Here is a 16,185-nt window from a genome sequence, read left to right on the forward strand (position 1 = left end):
GCGCTGAAACAATCATTGCGGCAGTGAAAGCTACACACTCTGAGTCCATCTCCTGCTCTGCACTTGTGGAATGTGAGCTGTGGATTAGGTCTTATCCCCCTCCTAATGTAGCCTTTCCAAAGCGGGGAATCCAAGCTTGCAATGTTTGGTTGTAGTCTTTGAGCAGACGTTGTCCCAAAGGATTAGGATTTGGGCACATGTTATCCATTCCCTCTCTTCTTAAATGCTTATTGCCCCCTTCAGCATCGGTAGAACAACAGCAGCTTTCGTCAGATTGTCATTAGGTTTCACGTCTTTCTGATCCGTCTCCAGTTCCCATGAAATGTACCTAAACACACACTCAAAATGTATTCATAAACCTGGAGTACCAAAGTATACACCATCACAGTATCAGTATCCACCGCTCGTTAAACAGCTGGGAAAATTTTTTTTTAGCATATTTGGGCCCATTTACTAATCACGTCTTTTTTGCACTCCATTTTCTTAAGCACATTTTTGCCTGGAGCTTCAGTCCAAAAAAACAAGTTTAGCCCCTCAGTACAATTCAGGATTATAACAAAAATGGTCTAGTTCCTGGGTCTTCAACAAGGGGTCCGTGATCCCTAGTCCCTCAGAGTTACTACAGGGGGCCTCCAAATTATTATCTGGTAATTTAAATTTATTTTTTTTCTTCATAAATCGAAATATGTCCGAAAATACACATTAACTCCAAGGTTACATCTTTCACTCTATATTTCACATACAACTTATCCCATTATTCCCACCACTTCCATCTGAATTAATTTGAATATATACAGTAGTCCAAGGAGTTATCAGAAACTAGTTATTTTTTAGACTTTTATGACTTAGACTTTTTGTTGTGCTCTCTTAAAATCACTGTATAGTAAATATTAGTTAGTATGTTGCTGATGTAACCAGTCAGAATGCGAATCGAGGATGAGGTCTTAATCCTTAATATAACTGATGCAACTGTTAAATATTATTAACTCTTTTTTCCTTTACATTCATGATAAGAGTAACAGAGGGCTTGGATTAAAAAAACACATATTAATGCATAAAAATAGTCAGGATACAGGATGTGAAGTGTCTGACACTGAAAATCGCTTGGGGAAAATTGTGACAAAACCCCCTCAAAATAACCCTCAAAACTGTGAAAAACTTTATTCTTTGAATGTAACGAACATAACTGCCACACTAAAAAACACAAGAATTAGTTTAGATTGTATGAAATGAAAATGTTGAATATTTAACATAATAATCAACTTGCATCTATCATAGTCAATCTTGTGTGCTATTGTGGGTAATGCATAGCATAGTAATTTATTTAAAAGCTTTGATTGTTTTGAAATAGAAACAAAATTGAAAAAACATACATCACCATATTATGACTGTACAAATATTCATAACGTATAATAAATTAACCTTAATTGGCTTTACAAATTGATAAATTGGCCATCTGACAGAAGCCCTGACAGTTTTGACAATCTAATATCCCTGTCCCTGAAACATAAGCATATGTGGTTAATTTCAGTTCAGGATATGATGTTGAAAATCTGTAGTCTTCCTGTAGAGCAGACATTCATACACTCCAGTCATTCTCCTCTTCGTTTCCAGCAGAGGGCGGGCCCAGCTCACCAACCAGCTCCGCACTCTTAAATGTATCTTTCATGCATGATAAACAGGTACATTAAAACATGCCCAGCCCCGAGATCTGAAGTAATATATCTTTGTCAAGAGATAGCAACAATATTGACTAGTTCATGGTAAAAATGGTAGAGCTTGTATTTTTTTTTATTATTTAATCTTTTCTGGTTAATCATGGAATCATGTGTTTACTTGCCCATTCCTGTTTTGCTTCTGTCTCAGGGATCCAGAGGAGCATCTGGAGACCAGGGTCCAGAAGGGACACCTGGATCTAAAGTAAGAACACTGGCGGTCAAATTTCAAATATATCAAATAAATCTGTTGGCAAATCTGTAAGTCTTTTGCTCTCCCCTTAAAGGGGGACCGAGGACTGAGAGGTGCAGCTGGACCTCCAGGCGATAACGGCATAGGGTTCCCTGGTCCTAAGGTACATTAAGTTTGGTATTTAATTTATTAAGAAACATTTTCTTACCTTCCTCTCTATGGGAAGGCCAGTGTGTCTCCTGTGTACTTTTTGATTGATCTCTAATCTGTAAACTTTATTGTCAGGGTGACAAAGGGAACCAAGGAAGACCAGGACCCCCTGGACCGATGGGTATGGGTGAACCAGGGTCGCTGGTGAGTTCACAAAACTAAGTGCATCTACAGCATTGGCTTTTGTAGCCAATATAATATGCCATCAGTCCATTTTTTCAATATGCATTGGTGATTTTTGTTTATTTTTTGGGACAGAGACATGTTAGCCAGTTGTTTTATAAACAACTGTAGACTGTAAAAACTGAATTAACCACCACTGAACACTTAAAGATGAATTTATTGCACTGAAATATTCTACTCTGGAAACCATGAATCTTCCTTTTTAAATTACATTCTTTAAAATGCAGTTTTTCTATCTTAATTTTAATCACTCAATTTGAGAAAATTGAATGGGGTTGCTTGAATTACACTTTTCATACAAAGTCAGACAGATGGCTTTGGAAGTGAAATATTTCAATGCCATTCAGTGGTATTTTAATTTTAACATTAAGTTTACTGCAGTATACATTTCACTTTTTTGTTTTTTTTCTGTTCACAATTCAGTTTCTTACAAAATTCAAATTATTATGACCTCACTTTGCTTCCATAAAAATCAATTTAAAGGGCCAGACCACTCAGATAAAAACACACAAAAAAGAAGTAGTCCCTAATGCAAAGTGATCGTTCCACAATTTTTTTTTTTTTATCTGCGGAGACATTCGTCTTTAGAATTTTTGCCATCCATTCAGTACAATGGTGAAAAGATTCTATTATATGAATATAATGCTCAACACAAAAAATTAAAAATATAACTACAACATGCTATTTCCATTAATGTCCAAATAGAGCCCACGAACTGAATGATGATGACGGCTGAAGGTTTTTTTTTTTCTGAAGAGAGACATGTTGTTGTAGAGTTTTCAAATGTAAGTTTTCAATACTTTGAGCACAAACAAGCTACATACCTCCATTTATTTCCTTTGTTGGGGTGGTAGTAGTGTAAAAATAAATAAACAAATAAATAAACTTTCTAGGCGGCTAATTTTTGGGTAGAGATTTTTTTTCTAGGCAGCTAAATTTTGGGTTAAGATTTTTTTTTTTAACAGACTCTTTAAAACATAAGGTACCGTCAGTGCAGCAGTTTTTCCAGAAAGTGGGTGTGGTTTTATTGCTGTGTGAACATCATAGTACTTCTGGTATACGATTGCTCCTGAACTGCAGTGTCTGTTAAATCAGGATTTTAGATTCATTATCTTTCTGTTGATGTGTTTAGGGTCCAGCAGGGCCACCAGGGATGCAAGGATCACCAGGATTTCCGGGTGAGGGTCTTCCAGGGCCCAAGGTCAGTTCCACAAAAGGCGGGCTCACTACAATTACTTACAATTACAATTATTTATCCTTTATTTAAGACACACTTCAATGAACAGGGATAGACTTTTCCCAAAACAGTCAAAATTTTCTAACAAAATATGAGTTGTGGCATATAAAATCTTTAAGAGCATAGAGGGGAAAAAATCAAATTTTAAATTTCTGTTTTATTTTTAAACTGGAACATACATTTAGAAAATCAGAAAACCACCTAATGAGAATTTATGTGGGAGGTATTCAAACGCAACGGCTCCAATAGCCTGTGACATGTAATTAATGAAGTAAAAAAAGAAAAAGAAATGTGTCATTTAGATTATGGTTGTATGGTTTTTAAGCTTAAAATGCCAATTTGATATTTTCTTTCTTTAGGCCTCCCTGTTTTCTTAACTCTCCCAGTGTGTCTCTTGCAGGGTGACCGGGGGTATGAGGGTCCTAAGGGCAGCCGTGGGCCTCCAGGAGTTGGGTACAAAGGTGATAAGGTATGGTTAAATGTGAAACATAGGTGGGATTGCAGACACATGTATAGTAATAAACCTGTGATGCTGTAAAGAATGACCTGTCTGACCTCTCACCTGTCTGACCCTCAGGGAAACATAGGAGCCCCGGGGCTGCCAGGCTTGGTGGGGTTTCCAGGGGCAGGCGTGCAAGGAGAAAAGGCAAGGCTAATAAAAATGTTAGGAATTTGCTCCTCACATTCAGCCTTTATTTGTTTAGCTATATTTTAAATTCTGATGTTTCTCTCTGGCTTTAGGGGGACCAAGGGCCAGCTGGGCCCTCTGGTCCCAGAGGACCCCCTGGCCTGGGTATAGTTGGACCAAAGGTCAGTAGCAGTTAGTGTTAGAAAGCTGACACTGTGGCATTCATGGTATTAAAAGGAATGAGTGATACATTAAACAGACATTAGTTAATAAATATATCTGATATTTATGAGAAAGGAAAATATACAGAAAAATACGTTCCTTTAAAGCAAGATTGTGTGAAATGTGAAAGAAATAAGACCAGTAGTTTATGGTAGTCAATGTTGGGTAAAGTGATCTATGGAGCCCACAAGGTGCCAAAAGGTTGATTTTCTTTTCCTTTTTTAAAACTTTAATCACATAAGAGAACAAATATCAACTTTCGGGAACTCTCTGTTTTAAGCAGGACGGTCTCAGGTTTTGTATGCAACATTCAGAGTATTAACATAGCAGCAAATCAATATTTACAATGTAAATATATAGTGGAGTAACAGCGTCTTGAACAGAGAACGATGTCACGTTACCTCTGTGTGTGTTTTACCGAGCTTCTCTGTGGTTTGTTGCAGTCTGTTCTCATTCCAAAATTTTAAAATACTGCCACTTTGACAGTGTTATTGGTGTACGATTGTGACACCAGCAGCCACTGGACGGCATCAGGTTGAAACACTGCCACTAACAATGTAATATAGGGCAGGGGGGAGGGGAGGTGGATGGGTCCAACAAACCCCGGACTTTCATGTGCTCGCTTCCCATTTGAACATGATGGGTTTTTTTCTACACCTCACCATGTGCCTCCTTCACCTAATCCTAACCATCCATGCCAGCACGTGCATTTCTTGACCTCCTGGAGATGGTCTCCATGTGCTGTTGTTGTCATCAATCAAACCATGTGCTTGTGTTGACGTCACGGTAGCGGCATCCTTGAATGTCTATAGCAGACGCTGAGGGAAACCCAGAGCATAATATGTAGACGCAGAAGCCCACTTCAAAGTGGCAATATGTGATGACCTGGGATGAGAACGTGTTGTTTGTTGTTGCGAGCTGGTCTGGCCGTGTGTGTTTGTTAGTGAATGTGTGTAGCTTATCACCGCCTCTTTACACTGTGCTCCTACGGCTGTTACCGCTGATATAGGGGACAGTGTCATTGGGGAAGCATAACACCCATCCTCCACTTCCACCCTGGTTAACACCATTAGCTCTGTCAGCACTGTTGCTGTTGTTTAGTGCTGTTTGTGGAGTTGGCACCAGTAAGTGAAATGCAAGTACCTCAAAATTGTACTTAAGTACTTGTGGTCACAGTGGCTGCCGCAAAGCAAAACTTGCATTGTTAAAAATACTAAAATAGAAAACTTTCTTTGCCACAAAGAAATGAGTGGGTACAGGCAAGGAATTTAGGCCTTTACAGAGGCTGGGAAGGGATTATAGACATGCCTCATGTCCTTTTATCATTCCCAATATGATCTAGTATGTAGTAAGAAGTAAATTTCGATTTCAGAGACTTACAAATAACTCCATTGTGGAGAGACCAATATTATATATAGTAAGAGGTTATTATTAAACAAAACATGTTAATATATGACATTTACTCACCAGTGAAATCACTAAAAAATATATTTCCAAAGTGGCAACAAATAAGCACTCACATGATTTTACAATTATATACAAAGAGCAGTCAGATTTATCTGAATCAATTGATTTTTAAGTGAAACTGAAATCCTGAGTGCTCCCAAAATGTCTTAATAATCTCTGATTGCATCGTAAAACTGTCAGTTCCCTCATCTACAGTAAGTAGTAGGTCAAACCAAGAAGTCAGTCTGCAAACTCTGATGGATGTGCATAAACCTTAGGGTAATTCTTTTACGATGGTATTTAGCGCCAGTTTAATACCTGGATTTCATCGTAATCTTTCTCTTTAGGATGCAAAATCTCATAAGAAGAGTGTGTAAAATGTAAGGAGATTTAGCAACATGTAGTGGTTAGGATAAAAGTCCTTTAGTGTTCTTTGTTCAGGAGATTTCTGTTCGTAGAGGTTTCTTCCTCTTCAAAATAAACAGACATGATTTAAACTGGTAAAAATACTGAATTAAGCATATTCGTGCTTCTGGCTTTGCTCTTCACGGAGGGGCTTCTAACTACAGTGGCCAACACGAACACGTGAATGGCCTTATCCCGAGCCAGAGTTTGGTTCATCTGTTCTGGGCTACTGCAGCATGGTGATCTCCATAAATGAGGACCTGCTGCCTTTGTAGACATAAACTGATTATAACTCAAACAAAACACAACTCATATTTTCATGTTATTAAATAAGACATTCTTATTGTATTATTCTCCATATCTGCTAAAATTTCCTCATAAATTCGACACACTGGGCCTTCAAAATATGAGATTAACTGACACCAACCATGTAGCACTAAAACATCTGTTGCACCTTCAGTTGTCATCTGATGAGACTTCCAGTCAGTCATTTGTATTACTTCCCAGGGTGATCAGGGTTTCCCCGGAGAGCCAGGACTTCAGGGAGAGAGGGGTGTTGGTGAACCAGGACCAAAGGTACGGCGACCAAACTCCACTTGAATAAAGCCCGTTTAATAAAATGCACAGTGGGATCCAGAAGTGTTTGTGTTTGGTTTCCAGGGGGAGCCAGGGCCTGATGGAGCTGCTGGGATACCTGGCATTCCTGGTGAGGATGGAGCTGTTGGGCCTAAGGTGAGACAGTTACTGGAGGTCAAAGGTCACATTTTGTAAATTGACATAGTCCAATCTGGACAGAGTGCAATTCAGATATTGAAGTACCCAAAAACCAAACAGTTCACAACCGTCTATATTTTGAAATGTGCAGTCATTATTCATTCTCATTATTGTTTAACCTTTGGAAACCTAGGAAAACATACATTTTGTTGAAAAGTTGCTAAAAAAAAGGCAACATGCAACTTGGCAAGAGAGAAATTATTAGATGTTAATAAGAATTTTTTAAACAGAGAAACATGTCCCAAACATGCTGGGCGAGTCACCAAATGGACGTCGCTTCTTGCTCTTTCTACACACAAACTTGCTTGTGATTCACTTGAAAATGTTGCTTTGTTTAATGCTGTCGTGTACTGTGATATGCTGTTTAATCTAGGGAGAGATGGGATTACCTGGTCTGCGAGGCCTAGAGGGAGCAGCGGGGAAAGGCATCCCTGGAGAAAAGGTAATCAGCCACCAGAGGATATCCTGATTTTTGTTTCAACATGAACAAATGTCAATGGGCAGTAAACTCAAGAATTTATACACTAATAATGACAACATTTTACTCAAATGTCTAATTAGGTAAATGATGAAGTGATGACATTTTATATCCAAAAAGTCAAAGGTCAACGTCATTGTGACGTTGTCTGTCATTATTCAACGCCATAACTCAGGAACAGAAGGTGAGACATCTGGTCAGATGTTGAATTGATGACACTGGTCCACCTGGAAACTGTGTAGAGTTGTGCAGATCTCTGTGCTGCAGAGTTAAAGATGTGTGTGAGGCATCGGCGTTTTAGAATATAAAGCTTCTTTGCAGCAACATCCATATTTAAAGTGTTGTCTCCTGTCTACTACTGGCTGCAACTCTGTGTTCTACTGTGTTCCTCTGGTAATTATTTTGAGCTTTAGGTGATTGTCGTTCAACCATGAGATGAAGCTCTCTATCAGTTCTTTGTAATCATACATGTAAGTATATTGATAATGTCCATTCCACTTATCCCTTTGAAACCTGGATTTTCCAAGCATTTAAACCTTTGAACCCTGAGCAACTTGGTTTGAATTATTTTTTAAAACATGGAGAAAAAATGGGGCAATGAGTGATTTGTAAGAAATGCACATAACAAGAAATTAGTAGATCTAGAAAATTGATTTTTAAAAATCTAGGAACAAATGTTCATAGAACTATATTTATAACAATCATAATTATACTTTAAAAGATTATGATCATTCTTTAAAATCATTTTTAAAATCGTTTTTGTTTTTCAGGTCATTTTTTGTTGTCATTTTTTATTTATTTACTTTACTTTTTTTGTTATGCTTTTATTCAGGCAATTCTCTTCTACTTTTTACTAATTTCTTGCTAATTTGTCATGTCTTCTTAAGATGCACATTGCCCTCTTCCCATGTTTTTGAAAGAAATCCAGCTAATTTGCTTAGTTTTAAAAGGGTTAAAAATGCACAGTTATTAAATTTCTTCAGTATCCTTACTATATATGGGTCTGGACAGACAGGCATGTAAGTTGTCTGGCAGAGGCATACATTATAGTTTGAACATGCATGTTGCATAAAGGCAGGTATGTAAATAGTAAGTGGTTAGGTACATATTTACATCCCTGTACTGATCATGGCTTCAATGATTTATGAATGTAGCCTGCATGCATAGTTGATTTATTGGATTAATGTATTTAGTTTTATTTACCTTTCAGAGCGGAGATACCTTTTAAATTCAATATACTACAACCTTTTAAAGCACCACGTACAAGGTTTTCATGATTCGCAGTTTTATGGCATATATCCACTGAGAAAGCTCCAGGATTTCCATCACACCAGCCCACTGAGTGTGTAGTGTGTGTATTGTGAGTGTGTGATGGATTAATGGTTGATGGTGTGCTCGGAGCAGACTGGTGTTGGCGATCAGTGCATCAGTACAGAGAAGAAATTAGCAGTGAAGTTGTCGCATGATGGTAAATGTGTTAGTGTGGTTTCAGTTTGTCTCAGACACTTCAGCTCCTCATGACCGAAGTAAAGCTCCCTGTGTTCTGCTTCTTAACTTGTGGATGATGTAACACTGGTGCTACCATCACCCTCAGCCCTAGAGGCAAAACAAAGTCCCCACCCAAAAGGTGGCACTTTGAGTGTAACTGGCAATTAACAGTTCTCTGCAGTTTTTGCGTACCTTTTTTTTTCTTTTGTTCATGTCAGTTTTTGCATGCATTTATATCCTTTACAATGTCTCAGTCTCAAGACAGAGCTGACGACTTTCTTTAAAAGGACTTCGTCTATCCTAGCATATGAAACCCATATTCATATTGTTTATATACCTGACATTAGCGAAATGATAGAAAGAAACTCAATACAATATTAAGTCATAATCCTACAGAGAAGATTCCCCTGTTGATAGGCAGCATTTCCAGACGCATAACAATGTGAACATAAAACAGTATGAACTGGTAGAGACTGAAAACATCAGAAAGTTCAGAGTCCAAAGCATTTAAATCTCCCTGGCAGTAAATCTTCTTGGCTGTTTAACTCTTGTGTTGCTCACAATATTTCGTTTCATGAGGTTTCTACTGTCATTATGTGAGAATACATGTATGTGTTTGTGAGTGTGGTGGTGCTTAATTGGTTTACGACACCACTGAGATGTTAGACGTCATGTGCATGTGTTTTTCCACAGGGAGACAGAGGTGACCGTGGACCAAGGGGACTCTCAGGGTCTCCAGGCCCTGTTGGACCAGCTGGAGCCAAGGTAAGTTAAATACAGGTTCAGATAAGATAAACTAAGGCGTTGCTGCACCCCAAAGACAGCAATGAGAACAGAAAAGGAGAGAAGTAAAAAATAAAACATGGATGTTTTAAAATAAGAGGCATTGTATATACAGTACATCTAATGTAAAAGTGGAAGTAAGAAAAATATGAACTGGGAGCCTAGGGGCTATGATATTATTATTAGCAACAATTCAGTAGTTTGTAAACAGTATACACCAGAATAATATATACCATAATTAGTAATGATACTGAATGTTGCCTGTATTAATACAGCAAAGTATAAATACAATATAGCATATGATGTGTTAAGGCAGTATAACAGTTACATTTAGTATGGTGTAGTATAATGCAAAATGAGATATGCATTAGTATAATGTGCAATGCAAAACACACAAATCTTTAGCAAATATTTACTTATTTTTAGATATTTATATTTATGTATGGATAAATATTTATTTATATTCATTTAAATTATCAGATTTTGATAATGTACACTGGAAAAAAGGATCTCCTGCAACACCAGCAGCTTTACTTCAAAAGATTGCTCAAGAACCTGCTCTGGTGAAAAGCTTCTTTCTGAGAACAAACTGAGAACAAAACCTTTTGTATTCATGACAAATATTTGATTTGAATATAACGTCTTGACACACATACTGTATTTGTCTGCTGTCACCTTTATGTCATTTTATTGTTTAGGGAGAGCCTGGGAGTCAAGGAATGATGGGCCTACCTGGAGCTGCTGGGCGTGGCTTACCAGGACCAAAGGTGATTACAGCCAGTTAATCAATGTTACAGCCGCACACACACAACGAGGTTCAGAGAGCAGCCAAACACATAAAAGAACGCCACACGGAGGAGGATACAAACACACAAGCACAAACATGAGAGAGAGCAAAAGAAAGAGAAAAAAAACACAGGCAACAACCCCTGGCACGCGCAACAATCAGTAACGTTAGACACACACACACACACTGAAACTGAAATCCTGATTGATGAGCTTAGTCCTGTCCTCAAGTGATGGGTGACATTTCTAGAGTGAATCCAACAAAGTCAGAAAGGTCACGAAGAAACTTATCTGTTTACCAAAACTGTGTTTGTTGTATCCTGATATATGATGCCAAACACAAGTTGCAGGGTGTGTACAAATATATCAATTGTTTGCTTAAAATATGAGCAATCGTAGTGGATTAGTAGTTACATTTGACTTAACAGGGAGATCCTGGGCCGATAGGACCAGCTGGACCTGTTGGAGAACCTGGAGTGGGAATCATTGGGCCGAAGGTAACATGAACACAGAATATAATCGCCATATCAATAAATTACACCATATTGCTTTCCCCAAGATGTCGTGATTGCATCTTTGAGGTCAGAGTCATATCGCATATGTTCAATATACCCAATTGCATGTCAATATATATTTCATGCTCACAGGTAGATACAACAGTGTTTTCTTACTGTTTGTCCCTCTCAGTATTTTGACTGTTCTCCCATTTCTCCTTCAGGGCAACAGAGGAAATACTGGACCTGTTGGACCACCAGGAATGAAGGGAGATGGTATCCCAGGACCACAGGTGAGAGGAAACATTTGTCAGAAATGAGGAGTACAAATGAATTATCCTCTCATACAAAGTATAAGAATGACAGGTTTGGACATATTTTCCTGATCATTAGGGACTGCCTGGCTTACCAGGACTGCCAGGAGAGATGGGACCTGAAGGGAAAGGACTACCTGGACCTAAGGTGAGGCACCGCTGAACAGCCTCCACACCAACAAAGCAAAAATCATATGACCTCCTCATAAATGTTGATATGTTTGTGAGATGTAAAGCAGGCCGTGAATGAACAGGGAATGCTGACTTACGTTCAGTGTCGATGACACAAAGAGAAAAATGCTAAAAAGGATAAAAACAAAAAGTGTGTAAGGTGTGTATTAGTATTAAGTATTTTTAGTCCAACTTTGTTTTGTCTGTCAGGGTGACAGAGGCTTGCCAGGTGTGCCGGGACCATCTGGTCCTCCTGGAATTGGACTTTATGGACCCAAGGTCAGTGTATATAACAGTACGAAGGGAGTTAAACAATTTCTTCTGTTCTAATAAACCATTTCCGCTGCACAGCATAATGACAATGGGTGTAACGATACATGGATCTCAATTTATACATTGATTCAATGACCAAATATCATCGATGCAAAGTAAAAACATCAGTGGTGGATGAAGTACCTGAAAGCCATACTTGAGTAAAGTACAGATATCTTACCAGAAAATGACTTTGGTAGAAGTTATAGTCACCTTTAAAAATATCACTCTAGTAAAAAGCCTCAAAGTATTTGATATTTACTGTACTTAAGTATTAAAGTAGTTTTATGATATGAAATTTACTAAAGTATGGAAAGCAAAATTAAATTTCTGTCCTTCCTTTCTCCCTTCCTTTCCTCTTTTATAGTAAGATGTAAGACGCGTAGGGGAAATGTAGTGGAGTAAAAGTGCGAGTTGACAGAAATAGAAAAAAATCAACTAAAGTACAGATACTCCCAAAAACACTGAAGTACTCTAACAAAGTAATAATACTTTGTTACACTACACCACTGGAAAATATTCGACACATATCGTCATCTTTAAGGTGCGCCTTTTTTTTTTTTTTAGATATTAGATATTTACTGATATCATCTCCTATCAATTTCAGGTCCCTGAATTGAATCAGATCAAAATCATATCACATATTGACAGACATTGTGATATCAGCAAATATTTTATCAATGTCCAAAGAATTGATATATACTGTAGTATTGTGATGAAATTTGTGATAATAGTGACATCAGCTATACAACTTGACAACAGCGGTCGTGTATTTTATCATCAGGGCTCTGCAGGGCAGCCTGGTCCACCAGGGTTGCTGGGGCCTCCAGGGGAGGGCATCCAGGGACCAAAGGTAAGCAATAAAAACACTTGCCAAGGCTGGTACGGTGCCATTCAATACTAAGGGTTCACAGATGTATCTCAGCTGTATCATGTTGTTCACCAAGGATGAGGTCGGTTCTTGTTTTTTAGGATTCAGCACCCAGCTATGGTGGAGATGAGCACGTTAATGAGTTATCTTGTGCTGAAACGATGAATGCTGTCCCCTCTTAAGTTATTAGCCTGTGCTGTTAAATCAAATCAATCAGTCTGTGGATTTAAAGATAATTCTATTGATAAAACTCTTGTCACCAGTTCAACCATCTTTTTTCTTAGGGAGAGCCTGGGTTTCAGGGGCCAATGGGCCCTCGGGGCGCACCAGGGGATGGCCTTCCAGGGGAGAAGGTACGACCAATACAGCTACATGTCAGTTGTTGCATGGCCTGTGATATATCTCCTCCAATTACCAGTGATCCAAGTTTGCTCTAATGATAACAGTGTTTCCACACACACACACACACAGGGTGACAGAGGCATTCCTGGAGACAGGGGAAAGAAAGGAGACAAAGGAGACCATGGAGAGCCTGGATCTACCGGACAGATGGTAATATAACATGTCCTGTCTTGTAAAACATGACATTAAAAATCTCTTTAGTCAGTTTCAAAAATATCTGTCAATCACATTTTTCTGAGAATGGTTTGTTTTTCAGCTGTTATTTGATGTCTGATGTGTTCTTCACTTCATGTATAATCAAACCTATAAAGGATGCTTTCTGGTGTAAATTCCCTTATTGGGGAAAATATATAAAATGCATTTCAAAATTTGTCATTTTACAGCCAGTACAATCATCAGTTTATCGTCTGGTCCAAAACCGATTTCTAATTAGGTCCCCTTTTTAAGGCACTCTTCACCCTGAAACTCAATTACAAATACATATTTTTCCTTTTACCTGTGGTACTACTTATCAGTCTAGATCGCCTTGGAGTAAGTTGCTGACTTTTGGAGATATCGGTCCATAGAGGGCTAAAACTTTCCTGTTACTGATCAGTTTTTCAGCAGATTTTAGGAAAATAGATAAGAAAGTTTGTAAAGAATGTTGGCAGATACCAGTTTAGCCAAATGGATCTGAGCTATCATTACATAAAATCACCATGTACTCATCCTTTATAAATTAGCCCGGTACTTTGTAATCATTCTTCCTCCTAATGTGAGTTTAATCTTACAGGGGAGGCCTGGAGAAAAGGGAGAACCGGGACTGACAGTGAGTGAAGTGACTGGCACAAATGACACTGAGCTTTATAAATTAACTTTAAAATGTTTCAACTCTTTTTTCATCTTTTTTTCTGTGCACAGAGAGAAGAAGTCATCAGGATTATAAGAGATATCTGTGGTAAATTACATCATGCTGATCATGTTTTGCAGCAGTTTAATCTTCAGTCAGTAGTAGTCTTTTTTGTAGGCTCGTGTTTAGTTGTAAACGAAGTAAACAAAACAGAACAGAAATTTTGAGATGATTTAGTATTTATTTTGCACACCTATCGCAGTGTATTTTGTTTCTCTAGTTAGGATTATAGGATGCATAGAGATAGTACATATTGACAAGCTTTGGTTCATGTTTTTGCATCCACCCTTGCAGTTTTTTTGCAATTCTTATTTATTGCGGACATTTGTTGCCCAGGCTGTGGTCTCAAGTGCAGAGAGAGTCCTCTGGAGCTGGTGTTCGTGATAGACAGCTCTGAGAGTGTGGGACCGGAAAACTTTGAGCTGGTGAAGGACTTTGTGAACGCTCTAATCGACCGGGTGACCGTGGGCCGAGACGCCAGTCGGATTGGCGTGGTGCTCTACAGCCATGTAGAAATGGTGGTAGTCAATCTGCAGCAGCAGTCCAGCCAGGAAGACGTAAAAGCCGCCGTCAGGAACATGCCTTACCTTGGCGAGGGAACCTTCACGGGCAGCGCCATCCATCGAGCTAATCAGCTGTTCCAGGCCTCGCGGCCCGGCGTTAGGAAAGTGGCCGTGGTTTTAACGGATGGCCAGGCTGACCCACGTGACGTCATGCAGTTTGAAGAAACAGCAACACAGGCCCACGCGCAGGGGATCGAGATGTTTGTAATAGGAGTCGCAAACAAGACTGACCCCCTCTATGAAGAGTTCCAGGCTCAGATGCACGTTATTGCCTCTGATCCTGATGAAGAGCACATCTACCTCATAGATGACTTCAGGACACTTCCCAGTAAGCAATCAGTGTTGTCTCACACCTCAGATACACCACAACGGCACTGCTGAGCATTGGCGACATCGGCATGCTGCTGAGAATCAAAGTTGATATAGTCTACTATCTCATGATCGTTTGACTCAGTAGGTTGACATTAGTCAAGGGTGCTATAACTTGCACTAAATATGGTTAAAAAAAAAAAAAAAAACTCTTGTTAAAACAAAACAAGTTCTACTTTGGTTGTTATCATCCACCCAACTATTATAATTCTTATATCTGTCATTTCTGTGATGAATAAAACCCGTAACATTATTTTTCTAATTATGCTACCTCTTTGTTTTGGTACCGTGCAGCTCTGGAAGGCAGAATACTGAGTCAGATTTGTGAGCAGGATGACACAATGGCATTTCTACCAAACTCTGTCTTTCCGCCTGTGGAAATCCAGCCAGAGTCTCCAGATGGCAGCCGCTTCAAAGAGTTCCCAATTGACGAAAACATACAAGTAATGCTGCTTTTATCTCATTTTTGAAAATGATAATTAATTGAAATGATAATTAGACTCAATGTTTGGTAATACTGTCTTCAGTATTTCTGTCAAAGGGTCCATTTTGTGGGGAGCTGGGTGTTAAATCCAGTTTTCTCGTATATAATGTCAGGGTCTGGGAGCAGAGGGATGTCGTATGCCATTAAGCCCTCTGAGGCAAACTGTGTTTTGTGATAATGGGCTTTATAAATAAAATTGAATTGAATTGAATTCGCTTTTCAGATAGTCAATACTGACTTAAGTAAGGGTGTCACCAAGTCATCTTATGGGGAGCATAGATATGATCCTATTTTAAGGCATTCGAACCATTCTGAACAGACCACATTCAAACTAGTCTGTGCATGTTGTTTGTCATTGTTTATTGAAATTATACTCACATTACCAGTGGCTGGATGACTGCATTGAAAAATATGAAACAGTGTTATGTGATATTTTAAACTATAAGTGCGTCTGATCTGAGGGCCCTCTTTAATTTCCAGGTTGAACTCCCAATGGAGACAATAACAGCCCCGACGCCACACTCCCATGAGTCAGGTCCGGCCGACAAGAACCTGATTGATACTAAACTGTTGGTGGAGACCTGGAACGAGCTGCCAGACATCACCTTTGCCTCTCCCGGTAGCAGGGGGCCGCAAGGCCCCGGGTTGACCTCCGTGGTGGGTCCTCAGACTCCGACTGACTGGCTGTATGAGCCTGAGAGCACTCAGGCTCCGATCAGCCCTCCTCCACCCCTGACAGACTCATCACTGCCAGGTAAACAAGCAGAA

The 16,185-nt window shown here is 39.0% G+C and overlaps 1 protein-coding gene across 3 annotated transcripts in view; it reads left to right on the top strand.

The window, feature by feature from the left end:
* The window catches only part of col28a1a (collagen, type XXVIII, alpha 1a), a 37,689-nt gene that overhangs the window by 19,162 nt on the left and 2,342 nt on the right, over positions 1-16,185 (top strand). For all 3 annotated transcript variants that reach the window (XR_015779425.1, XM_088090218.1, XM_042506871.2), the window contains exons 11-34: positions 1,867-1,920; positions 2,003-2,071; positions 2,194-2,262; positions 3,434-3,502; positions 3,939-4,007; positions 4,116-4,184; positions 4,280-4,348; positions 6,747-6,815; positions 6,900-6,971; positions 7,387-7,455; positions 9,673-9,744; positions 10,461-10,529; positions 10,977-11,045; positions 11,267-11,335; positions 11,436-11,504; positions 11,738-11,806; positions 12,624-12,692; positions 12,995-13,063; positions 13,182-13,262; positions 13,885-13,920; positions 14,013-14,049; positions 14,338-14,892; positions 15,228-15,376; positions 15,898-16,171. Coding sequence is in view for 2 of the 3 variants with exons in the window: in XM_088090218.1 (XP_087946344.1) it covers positions 1,867-1,920; positions 2,003-2,071; positions 2,194-2,262; positions 3,434-3,502; positions 3,939-4,007; positions 4,116-4,184; positions 4,280-4,348; positions 6,747-6,815; positions 6,900-6,971; positions 7,387-7,455; positions 9,673-9,744; positions 10,461-10,529; positions 10,977-11,045; positions 11,267-11,335; positions 11,436-11,504; positions 11,738-11,806; positions 12,624-12,692; positions 12,995-13,063; positions 13,182-13,262; positions 13,885-13,920; positions 14,013-14,049; positions 14,338-14,892; positions 15,228-15,376; positions 15,898-16,171 (2,365 nt within the window). In the remaining variant the exon portion in view is untranslated. The remainder of the gene's footprint in view (positions 1-1,866; positions 1,921-2,002; positions 2,072-2,193; positions 2,263-3,433; positions 3,503-3,938; positions 4,008-4,115; positions 4,185-4,279; positions 4,349-6,746; positions 6,816-6,899; positions 6,972-7,386; positions 7,456-9,672; positions 9,745-10,460; positions 10,530-10,976; positions 11,046-11,266; positions 11,336-11,435; positions 11,505-11,737; positions 11,807-12,623; positions 12,693-12,994; positions 13,064-13,181; positions 13,263-13,884; positions 13,921-14,012; positions 14,050-14,337; positions 14,893-15,227; positions 15,377-15,897; positions 16,172-16,185) is intronic.

The sequence above is a fragment of the Plectropomus leopardus genome, chromosome 17 (assembly GCF_026936395.1).
Source record: "Plectropomus leopardus strain MGB_pleo_1.0 chromosome 17, ASM2693639v1, whole genome shotgun sequence".
Taxonomy (NCBI): domain Eukaryota; kingdom Metazoa; phylum Chordata; class Actinopteri; order Perciformes; family Serranidae; genus Plectropomus; species Plectropomus leopardus.